The sequence below is a fragment of the Myxine glutinosa genome, chromosome 8, assembly GCF_964187855.1.
Source record: "Myxine glutinosa chromosome 8, kmMyxGlut1.1, whole genome shotgun sequence".
NCBI lineage: Eukaryota > Metazoa > Chordata > Myxini > Myxiniformes > Myxinidae > Myxine > Myxine glutinosa.
In genome coordinates, this window is record NC_136268.1 from 11,167,800 (window position 1) to 11,180,259 (window position 12,460).

The 12,460-nt window shown below is 39.1% G+C and overlaps 1 protein-coding gene across 1 annotated transcript in view; it reads right to left on the reverse strand.

Moving 5' to 3' along the window:
- LOC137432203 (thread biopolymer filament subunit gamma-like) overlaps nucleotides 1-12,460 on the reverse strand; it is a 30,550-nt gene that overhangs the window by 12,710 nt on the left and 5,380 nt on the right. The window contains exon 3 of the mRNA XM_068123915.2: nucleotides 12,270-12,365. Coding sequence (XP_067980016.1) covers nucleotides 12,270-12,365 — 96 coding nt within the window. The remainder of the gene's footprint in view (nucleotides 1-12,269; nucleotides 12,366-12,460) is intronic.

Here is a 12,460-nt window from a genome sequence, read left to right on the forward strand (position 1 = left end):
ATTGGAGATTTCCGAAGGTAGGGATAAATCGGAATAAAAAATAGGAATAAATCGGAGATTTCCGAAGGTAGGGAGAAATCGGAATAAAAAATAGGAATAAATCGGAGATTTCCGAAGGTAGGGATAAATCGGAATAAAAAATAGGAATAAATCGGAGATTTCCGAAGGTAGGGAGAAATCGGAATAAAAAATAGGAATAAATCGGAGATTTCCGAAGGTAGGGAGAAATCGGAATAAAAAATAGGAATAAATCGGAGATTTCCGAAGGTAGGGAGAAATCTGAATAAAAAATAGGAATAAATCGGAGATTTCCGAAGGTAGGAATAAATCGGAATAAAAAATAGGAATAAATTGGAGATTTCCGAAGGTAGGGATAAATCGGAATAAAAAATAGGAATAAATCGGAGATTTCCGAAGGTAGGGAGAAATCGGAATAAAAAATAGGAATAAATCGGAGATTTCCGAAGGTAGGGATAAATCGGAATAAAAAATAGGAATAAATCGGAGATTTCCGAAGGTAGGGAGAAATCGGAATAAAAAATAGGAATAAATCGGAGATTTCCGAAGGTAGGGAGAAATCGGAATAAAAAATAGGAATAAATCGGAGATTTCCGAAGGTAGGGAGAAATCGGAATAAAAAATAGGAATAAATCGGAGATTTCCGAAGGTAGGAATAAATCGGAATAAAAAATAGGAATAAATCGGAGATTTCCGAAGGTAGGGATAAATCGGAATAAAAAATAGGAATAAATCGGAGATTTCCGAAGGTAGGGATAAATCGGAATAAAAAATAGGAATAAATCGGAGATTTCCGAAGGTAGGAATAAATCGGAATAAAAAATAGGAATAAATCGGAGATTTCCGAAGGTAGGAATAAATCGGAATAAAAAATAGGAATAAATCAGAGATTTCCGAAGGTAGGAATAAATCGGAATAAAAAATAGGAATAAATTGGAGATTTCCGAAGGTAGGAATAAATCGGAATAAAAAATAGGAATAAATTGGAGATTTCCGAAGGTAGGGATAAATTGGAATAAAAAATAGGAATAAATCGGAGATTTCCGAAGGTAGGGATAAATCGGAATAAAAAATAGGAATAAATCGGAGATTTTCGAAGGTAGGGAGAAATCTGAATAAAAAATAGGAATAAATCGGAGATTTCCGAAGGTAGGAATAAATCGGAATAAAAAATAGGAATAAATTGGAGATTTCCGAAGGTAGGGATAAATCGGAATAAAAAATAGGAATAAATCGGAGATTTCCGAAGGTAGGGATAAATCGGAATAAAAAATAGGAATAAATCGGAGATTTCCGAAGGTAGGGATAAATCGGAATAAAAAATAGGAATAAATCGGAGATTTCCGAAGGTAGGGAGAAATCGGAATAAAAAATAGGAATAAATCGGAGATTTCCGAAGGTAGGGAGAAATCGGAATAAAAAATAGGAATAAATCGGAGATTTCCGAAGGTAGGGAGAAATCGGAATAAAAAATAGGAATAAATCGGAGATTTCCGAAGGTAGGAATAAATCGGAATAAAAAATAGGAATAAATCGGAGATTTCCGAAGGTAGGGATAAATCGGAATAAAAAATAGGAATAAATTGGAGATTTCCGAAGGTAGGGATAAATCGGAATGAAAAATAGGAATAAATCGGAGATTTCCGAAGGTAGGGAGAAATCGGAATAAAAAATAGGAATAAATCGGAGATTTCCGAAGGTAGGGAGAAATCGGAATAAAAAATAGGAATAAATCGGAGATTTCCGAAGGTAGGGATAAATCGGAATAAAAAATAGGAATAAATCGGAGATTTCCGAAGGTAGGGAGAAATCGGAATAAAAAATAGGAATAAATCGGAGATTTCCGAAGGTAGGGAGAAATCGGAATAAAAAATAGGAATAAATCGGAGATTTCCGAAGGTAGGGAGAAATCGGAATAAAAAATAGGAATAAATCGGAGATTTCCGAAGGTAGGAATAAATCGGAATAAAAAATAGGAATAAATCGGAGATTTCCGAAGGTAGGGATAAATCGGAATAAAAAATAGGAATAAATCGGAGATTTCCGAAGGTAGGGATAAATCGGAATGAAAAATAGGAATAAATCGGAGATTTCCGAAGGTAGGGAGAAATCGGAATAAAAATAGGAATAAATCGGAGATTTCCGAAGGTAGGGAGAAATCGGAATAAAAAATAGGAATAAATCGGAGATTTCCGAAGGTAGGGAGAAATCGGAATAAAAAATAGGAATAAATCGGAGATTTCCGAAGGTAGGGAGAAATCGGAATAAAAAATAGGAATAAATTGGAGATTTCCGAAGGTAGGGAGAAATCGGAATAAAAAATAGGAATAAATTGGAGATTTCCGAAGGTAGGGAGAAATCGGAATAAAAAATAGGAATAAATCGGAGATTTCCGAAGGTAGGGAGAAATCGGAATAAAAAATAGGAATAAATCAGAGATTTCTGAAGGTAGGGAGAAATCAGAATAAAAAATAGGAATAAATCGGAGATTTCCGAAGGTAGGGAGAAATTGGAATAAAAAATAGGAATAAATCGGAGATTTCCGAAGGTAGGGAGAAATCGGAATAAAAAATAGGAATAAATCGGAGATTTCCGAAGGTAGGGAGAAATCGGAATAAAAAATAGGAATAAATCGGAGATTTCCGAAGGTAGGGAGAAATCGGAATAAAAAATAGGAATAAATCGGAGATTTCCGAAGATAGGGAGAAATCGGAATAAAAAATAGGAATAAATCGGAGATTTCTGAAGGTAGGGAGAAATCGGAATAAAAAATAGGAATAAATCAGAGATTTCCGAAGGTAGGGAGAAATCGGAATAAAAAATAGGAATAAATCGGAGATTTCCGAAGGTAGGGAGAAATCGGAATAAAAAATAGGAATAAATCGGAGATTTCCGAAGGTAGGAATAAATCGGAATAAAAAATAGGAATAAATCGGAGATTTCCGAAGGTAGGGAGAAATCGGAATAAAAAATAGGAATAAATCGGAGATTTCCGAAGGTAGGGATAAATCGGAATAAAAAATAGGAATAAATCGGAGATTTCCAAAGGTAGGGAGAAATCGGAATAAAAAATAGGAATAAATCGGAGATTTCCGAAGGTAGGGAGAAATCAGAATAAAAAATAGGAATAAATTGGAGATTTCCAAAGGTAGGAATAAATCGGAATAAAAAATAGGAATAAATCGGAGATTTCCGAAGGTAGGGATAAATCGGAATAAAAAATAGGAATAAATTGGAGATTTCCAAAGGTAGGGAGAAATCGGAATAAAAAATAGGAATAAATTGGAGATTTCCGAAGGTAGGGAGAAATCAGAATAAAAAATAGGAATAAATCGGAGATTTCCGAAGGTAGGGAGAAATCGGAATAAAAAATAGGAATAAATCGGAGATTTCCGAAGGTAGGGAGAAATCGGAATAAAAAATAGGAATAAATCGGAGATTTCCAAAGGTAGGGAGAAATCGGAATAAAAAATAGGAATAAATCAGAGATTTCCGAAGGTAGGGAGAAATCGGAATAAAAAATAGGAATAAATCGGAGATTTCCGAAGGTAGGGAGAAATCGGAATAAAAAATAGGAATAAATCGGAGATTTCCGAAGGTAGGGAGAAATCGGAATAAAAAATAGGAATAAATCGGAGATTTCCGAAGGTAGGGAGAAATCGGAATAAAAAATAGGAATAAATCTGAGATTTCCGAAGGCAGGGATAAATTGGAATAAAAAAAAATAGGAATACAGTACATCGGAGATTTCCGAAGATAGGGATAAATCGGAATAAAAAATAGGAATAAATCGGAGAAATAGGAATAATAATAATAATGAAGAAGCGTGGCGAAAACGTTCGCTATTAAAATGAATGTTGAAGTAACGCCACGGCTTATATAGGATTATTAGGAGGGGCGGAGACATTAGGGAGGCGGAGACTATTTAAATTGTCCAATAGAAAAAGGGTAAAACAATTTGACCCTTCTAGAAAGGTCAAATATTTCATGGTCCCGCCTTTTTGGGTTTTTCTTTTGAGTTCGAGCTCGGGGGGTGCGATTTCAGTAATTTTAAAGACTGCCATTGGATTCCCCATATAAAACTACCCCTAGTTGTGCACCATTAAGACCTCGAAGTAGGCGCATACGGATTTGTATACCTAACGACACCACAAACAGACATTGCCTTTTATTATACAGATAATGATAATTTCATTGTCATTTTTCGAATGGTAAAATAAATAGATGTAGTTGAACACAGTAAATAGGTAAATTTTTAATGGAAATCACAAACCACAGCAACAAATTATGACCTAATGTAATGCCGACACCACGTAGGGAAGACAGGAAAAATTGGAAGGGGAGGGAGAGGAAACTTCATATCTTGTATTATTAACAACTTGCAGGTACGTGCGAAGCATCCACGCATTGTGACCAAGTCCTTACCTCTCCACACACCCACCCATCACAAATACCAAGTCATCAAACAACCCCCTCCCTCCCCCAAATCATCAAGCCCCTCTCCCAAACTCCAAGTCATCAAGCCCCCCTCGCAACCTCAAATCCTCAGCCTCCCCATCCCAACCCAAAAGGTTTAATCCCCTCCCCACCCCGAGCCTTCAACCCCCCTCCCAACCACAACTCCTCAATCACACATGACCCCCACCCACGAAAGTTATCAACCCCGCCCCTCCCAAAATTCTCAACCAAGCCCAACCCTATCAAATCCCTTTTCTCCTTCCCCCCGAAGACCCCCAAAGTCCCAAAATACCCTTAAATACCCAGAGAACCCAAAGATCCTTCAAGATCCTAGACATCCATAAGACCCAAAAGACCTGGAGGACCCAAAAGACCCCTAAGACCCTGAAACCCTTTAGACCCCAAAGACCTTTAAGACCCTTTAGTTCGATGGAAGACCCTCAAGACCCATTACACCAGTTTGGACTCTTGATCATTTAAAGGTTTAGACCACTTAGACCTTTTTAGACTACAAATAAATTACAAATAAATAATATCAGCAATATTACAAATAAATTTGTACAAAAAAATGCTCAAGTGATTGGTGTAAATCATGACCATACAGCAAGTCAAGTTCAGTGAGGTCATTATCCTCAGTTAAAACAAACATTCTGAGTATTGCGCTGCAATACATGTCCTCTACCAAAGTTCAAAGTGCCATAACTTTGTCAAAAATGATGGAATATGCAAATTTATGCACGGTTGATGCTGGTTTTCAAACTTGATCCGAGGTATGCTGAAACGCATGTGTGTCACGCCTCGCCTCGTTGATAAGCCCGCAAGGTCGCTCCGTGGAGCAGCCTGCACGTATTGCACTGTGTGAATTATATAATTACCAACTCACGGTCTGAGGTACTGGCGATTCAAGAGATATCCATTTTTTAAATATTGTAGTTTAATTAACGATATCTGCCAAACCACGTGCCCCATCGCAAATTCCAAAAGGTCATTTTAGTAGACTGACGTGCTGAACAGATCTGTGAAGTTTCCCCTCAATTGGATCAAAAATGATGGAGGAGCTCGGTTTTAAAGGTTCATGCTTAAAAACGTCATAACTCTGAAACCATGTGACGTATGACGTCATGCTCGCTGACTTTTTTGTTCGTCATGGGTATGCGATTCTGCCTGAAAAGTTTGGCCTCGATCTGTTCAGCCGTTGCAGAGAAAAAGGGGTTTTCGTGTTTTCATGAAAAACAATATGGCGGCCGAACCACGTGACCTGTGACGTCATAATTACCATTAAAATATTCTGCACACCGAGTCCTCCCGACGGTGAAAATTTGATCTCAATCGGTCCCATTATTGGAGAGAAAATCTTATTTAAAGGAAATTAAAACTTAAAATGGCACTAAGTTAAAGATCTTCAGAATTATCAGAATTCCCAAAGTTCAAAGTGCCATAACTTTGTCAAAAATGATCGAAACGTCGTGAAATTCGAACTTGATCTGTAACCTATTATGAGGAAACCATGTGCCAAGTTTGAAATCATTAGCATTAAGAGTTTAGAAAAAGAAAGTCCGGAAAACTGTTCTTTGCGTGACGGACTGACAGACTGACAGACTGACGGACGGACTGACGGACGGAGGGACGGCGTGCAAACCTATAGTCCCCTCCAGTGTACACCGGTAGAGGACTAACAAGCGCGTGTCTCTGTAGCGGCATGTGGTGATGCAAGCGAGCCGATCCACGCCAGTGGTTAATAAAACTAAAGGCAAACAAAAGCAACGTTTGAGGGCTTCCACAAGATGAAGGCCCTCCCCCCCCCCTCTTAGGAAGGAGGCCCCCAGCAAGATGAAGGTCCCCGCCCCCCCCCCGACAAGATGAAGCCCCCCCCCCGACAAGATGAAGCCCCCTCCCCCGACAAGATGAAGCCCCCCCCCCCCCACAAGATGAAGGGTCCCCCCGCAAGATTATGGGCCCTCCACAAGATTAAAGACCCCCCCCCCGGCCTCCCCCACAAGATGAAACCCTACACCCACTCCAACCAGGTAACCAGACGGACCAGTCTGCCTATGCATACTAAATGCACAGACATAGGTGGCTAGTTTGTACGTATAATTTATAAGGTACAGGTTGGCGAAGCAGTATTTACCCAGGGTATCAGCACACGTTGGGCTACTTTGTGAAAAGTACCATGGAATGTTTAATGTCCACAAATACCACAATCAAGGTGCATGCGGGACAGCAGGCTTTACGTCCTCCTCTGAAGGACGGTCTGCTCTGGGATGCAGCATCCTTGGTTGGCGAGACACAATAATGGTACGATAGTTGTCCAAACCTGTGAAGGCTGAACACCTTAACGGTGAGTGTCTGTGCTACCTGCTGAACTACTGTACGAGGCCAACAATTGCTTTAGCTCTTACATGAGCCTCGACTCTGTATACAAAAAAAAGGTTGCTTTTCCCAGGCAGTCTTCCATACGGGTGCAGGTATGACCAAGGCTCAGCGATGCTTAGCTTGAGGTCGGATATTTTCAAAATCTTTGTTCGAATGAACCACATGGATGCGGGGTAGCACCATTGGCTGAGGGCGTGGCCGTGCCGCTGATGCAGTGCCCTCTGCTGGACAGAGCAGGTATTTGGAATTTGTTCAGGGACCCGGCGATAACTCGCCGACTCTTTACGGACACCGTGGGATATTTAACGTCCACTCACAAATGCTAGCGGACGGGCCATCAGTTTAAAATCCAGACGGAATATCCATTTAATGTCCAGAAAGAACATCCGTTTAATGTCCAGAAGGAACATCCGTTTAACGTCCAGACGGAACAACCGTTTAACGTCCAGAAAGAACATCCGTTTAACGTCCAGACAGAATATCCGTTTAACGTCCAGAAAGAACATCCATTTAACGTCCAGACGGAACATCAGTTTAACGTCCAGACGGAATATCCATTTAACGTCCAGAAAGAATATCCGTTTATCGTCCAGAAGGAACATCCGTTTAACGTCCAGAAGGAACATCCATTTAACGTCCAGATGGAACATCCGTTTAACGTCCAGAAAGAATATCCGTTTAACGTCCAGAAGGAACATCCATTTAACGTCCAGAAGGAACATCCGTTTAACGTCCAGAAGGAACATCCATTTAACGTCCAGAAGGAACATCCGTTTAACGTCCAGATGGGACATCCGTTTAACGTCCAGATGGAACATCGGTTTAACGTCCAGAAGGAATATCAGTTTAACGTCCAGAAGGAACATCAGTTTAACATCCAGAAGGAATATCAGTTTAACGTCCAGAAGGAACATCAGTTTAACGTCCAGAAGGAACATCAGTTTAACATCCAGAAGGAATATCAGTTTAACGTCCAGAAGGAACATCAGTTTAACGTCCAGAAGGAACATCAGTTTAACGTCCAGAAAGAACATCAGTTTAACGTCCAGACGGAACATCAGTTTAACGTTCAGACAGAACATCAGTTTAACATCCAGACGGAACATCCATTTAACGTCCAGAAGGAATTTCAGTTTAACGTCCAGAAGGAACATCAGTTTAACGTCCAGAAGGAACATCAGGTTAACGTCCAGAAGGAACATCAGTTTAACGTCCAGAAAGAACATCAGTTTAACGTCCAGACGGAACATCAGTTTAACGTCCAGACGGAACATCAGTTTAACGTCCAGATGGAACATCAGTTTAACGTTCAGACGGAACATCAGTTTAACGTTCAGACGGAACATCCGTTTAACGTCCAGATGGAACATCAGTTTAACGTCCAGAAGGAATATCAGTTTAACGTCCAGAAGGAACATAAGTTTAACGTCCAGAAGGAACATCCTTTTTGACATCCAGAAGGAACATCAGTTTAACGTCCAGAAGTAACATCCGTTTAACGTCCAGATGGAACATAAGTTTAACGTCCAGAAGGAACATCAGTTTAACGTCCAGCAGGAACATCAATTTAACGTCCAGAAGGAACATCCGTTTAACATCCAGAAGCAACATCCGTTTAACACATTGATGAATCACCCTGCCTGTGAAACACCAGGATGACAGTTTATAGCTTGGTCGGGATTCAAACCCAGGCTAGACAGCTTAGAGGGGAATGTGCGTACCTCTGGAGTCTAGGCCATCCTGTCATCCCATTTTTAAATTATACATCTTCCATGCCACCACGGAAACAACACGTACAGCTTCATAGTAGTGCAAGCACATCTCATAACATAAATACCACACATACACCGTATGCAGGATTCCAAATATGTACAGAGTCAAAGGTAGGAGTTCCAAATATGGACAGAGTTAAAGGTAGGAGCTCCAAATATGTACCGAGTTAAAGGTAGGAGATCCAAATATGTACTGAGTTAAAGGTAGGAGTTTGAAATATGTACTGAGTTAAAGGTAGGAGATCCAAATATGTACCGAGTTAAAGGTAGGAGTTCCAAATATGTACCGCGTTAAAGGTAGGAGTTCCAAATATGTACCGAGTTAAAGGAGGAGTTCCAATTATGTACCGAGTTAAAGGTAGGAGTTCCAACTATGTACTGAGTTAAAGGTAGGAATTCCAAATATGTACCGAGTTAAAGGTAGGAGATCCAAATATGTACTGAGTTAAAGGTAGGAATTTCAAATATGTACTGAGTTAAAGGAAGGAGTTCTAAATATGGACAGAGTTAAAGGTAGGAGTTCCAAATATGTACCGAGTTAAAGGGAGGAGTTCTAAATATGGACAGAGTTAAAGATAGGAGTTCTAAGTATGTACAGAGTTAAAGGGAGGAGTTCTAAATATGGACAGAGTTAAAGATAGGAGTTCTCAGTATGTACAGAGTTAAAGGTAGGAATTTCAAATATGTACCGAGTTAAAGGAAGGAGTTCGAAATATGGGCAGAGTTAAAGGGAGGAGTTCTAAATATGGACAGAGTTAAAGGGAGGAGTTCTAAATATGGACAGAGTTAAAGGGAGGAGTTCTAAATATGGACAGAGTTAAAGATAGGAGTTCTCAGTATGTACAGAGTTAAAGGTAGGAATTTCAAATATGTACCGAGTTAAAGGAAGGAGTTCGAAATATGGGCAGAGTTAAAGGTAGGAATTTCAAATATGTACCGAGTTTAAGGGAGGAGATCCAAATATGTACCGAGTTAAAGGTAGAAGTTCCAAATATGTACCGTGTTAAAGGTAGCAGTTCCAAATATGTATCGAGTTAAAGGAGGAGTTCCAATTATGTACTGAGTTAAAGGTAGGAGTTCCAATTATGTACTGAGTTAAAGGTAGGAATTCCAAATATCTACTGAGTTAAAGGTAGGAGTTCGAAATATGTACCGAGTTAAAAGTAGGAGATCCAAATATGTACCGAGATAAAGGTAGGAGATCCAAATATGTACTGAGTTAAAGGTAGGAGATCCAAATATGTACCGAGTTAAAGGGAGGAGTTCTAAATATGGACAGAGTTAAAGGTAGGAGATCCAAATATGTACCGAGTTAAAGGTAGGAGTTCCAAATATGTACCAGGTTGAAGGTAGGAGATCCCAATATGTGCCGAGTTAAAGGTAGGAGATCCTAATATGTACCGAGTTAAAGGTAGGAATTCCAAATATGTACCGAGTTAAAGGTAGGAGATCCAAATATGTACCGAGTTAAAGGTAGGAGTTCGAAATATGTACCGAGTTAAAGGTAGGAGATCCAAATATGTACCGAGTTAAAGGTAGGAGATCCAAATATGTGCCGAGTTAAAGGTAGGAGATCCAAATATGTACCAAGTTAAAGGCAGGAGATCCAAATATGTACCGAGTTAAAGATGGGAGTTAAAAGTATGTACAAAGTTAAAGGTAGGAATTTCAAATATGTACCGAGTTAAAGGAAGGAGTTCGAAATATGGACTGAGTTAAAGGCAGGAGATCCAAATATGTACCGAGTTAAAGGTAGGAGTTCCAAATATGTACCGAGTTAAAGATAGGAGTTAAAGGTAGGAGTCTAGGCCATTTCGGGTCCTATACTCAGGACATATGTCCTGAGTTAAAGGTAGGAGATCCAAATATGTACCGAGTTAAAGGGAGGAGTTCTAAATATGTACCGAGTTAAAGGTAGGAGTCTAGGCCATTTCGGGTCCTATACTCAGGACATATGTCCTGAGTTAAAGATGGGAGTTAAAAGTATGTACAAAGTTAAAGGTAGGAATTTCAAATATGTACCGAGTTAAAGGAAGGAGTTCGAAATATGGACTGAGTTAAAGGCAGGAGATCCAAATATGTACCGAGTTAAAGGTAGGAGTTCCAAATATGTACCGAGTTAAAGATAGGAGTTAAAGGTAGGAGTCTAGGCCATTTCGGGTCCTATACTCAGGACATATGTCCTGAGTTAAAGGTAGGAGATCCAAATATGTACCGAGTTAAAGGGAGGAGTTCTAAATATGTACCGAGTTAAAGGGAGGAGTTTTAAATATGGACAGAGTTAAAGGTAGGAGATCCAAATATGTACTGAGTTAAAGGTAGGAGATCCAAATATGTACCGAGTTAAAGGTAGGAAATCCAAATATGTGCCAAGTTAAAGGTAGGAGTTCCAAATATGTACTGAGTTAAAGGTAGGAGTTCCAAATATGTACCGAGTTAAAGGTAGGAGTTCCAAATATGTACTGAGTTAAAGGTAGGAATTCTAAATATGTACTGAGTTAAAGGTAGGAGTTCCAAATATGTACCGAGTTAAAGGTAGGAATTCCAAATATGTACCGAGTTAAAGGTAGGAGATCCAAATATGTACCGAGTTAAAGGTAGGAATTCCAAATATGTACCGAGTTAAAGGTAGGAGTTCCAAATATGTACCGAGTTAAAGGTAGGAAATCCAAATATGTACTGAGTTAAAGGTAGGAATTCCAAATATGTACTGAGTTAAAGGTAGGAGTTCCAAATATGTACCGAGTTAAAGGTAGGAATTTCAAATATGTACCGAGTTAAAGGTAGGAGATCCAAATATGTACCGAGTTAAAGGTAGGAATTCCAAATATGTACCGAGTTAAAGGTAGGAATTTCAAATATGTACCGAGTTAAAGGAAGGAATTCCAAATATGGACAGAGTTAAAGGTAGGAATTTCAAATATGTGCCGAGTTAAAGGTAGGAATTTCAAATATGTACCGAGTTAAAGGTAGGAGTTCCAAATATGTACCGAGTTAAAGGTAGGAGTTCCAAATATGTACCGAGTTAAAGGTAGGAATTTCAAATATGTACCGAGTTAAAGGTAGGAATTTCAAATATGTACCGAGTTAAAGGTAGGAGATCCAAATATGTACCGAGTTAAAGGTAGGAATTTCAAATATGTGCCGAGTTAAAGGTAGGAGTTCCAAATATGTACCGAGTTAAAGGTAGGAGTTCCAAATATGTACCGAGTTAAAGGTAGGAATTTCAAATATGTACCGAGTTAAAGGTAGGAGTTCCAAATATGTACCGAGTTAAAGGTAGGAGTTCCAAATATGTACCGAGTTAAAGGTAGGAATTTCAAATATGTACCGAGTTAAAGGTAGGAGATCCAAATATGTACCGAGTTAAAGGTAGGAATTCCAAATATGTACCGAGTTAAAGGTAGGAATTTCAAATATGTACCGAGTTAAAGGAAGGAGTTCTAAATATGGACAGAGTTAAAGGTAGGAATTTCAAATATGTGCCGAGTTAAAGGTAGAAGTTCTAAATATGGACAGAGTTAAAGGTAGGAATTTCAAATATGTAGGCCTACCGAGTTAAAGGTAGGAATTTCAAATATGTACAGAATTAAAGGTAGGATTTCCAAATATGTACCGAGTTTAAGGAGCTTAGGCTGGACCCACCTCATGCTGGTTTCTGCGTTGGAAATCCAGGTCTTCAGATAACAGTCGAAGTTTGGAATCGAGCTCAGCCCGAAGGTCATTTGCCAATTCTAGATCCTGAACAAATGCACATCATATATACATTATATACATATGCACATCACGTACACATCATATACATATGCTATATACACATTCATATGCACGTACAT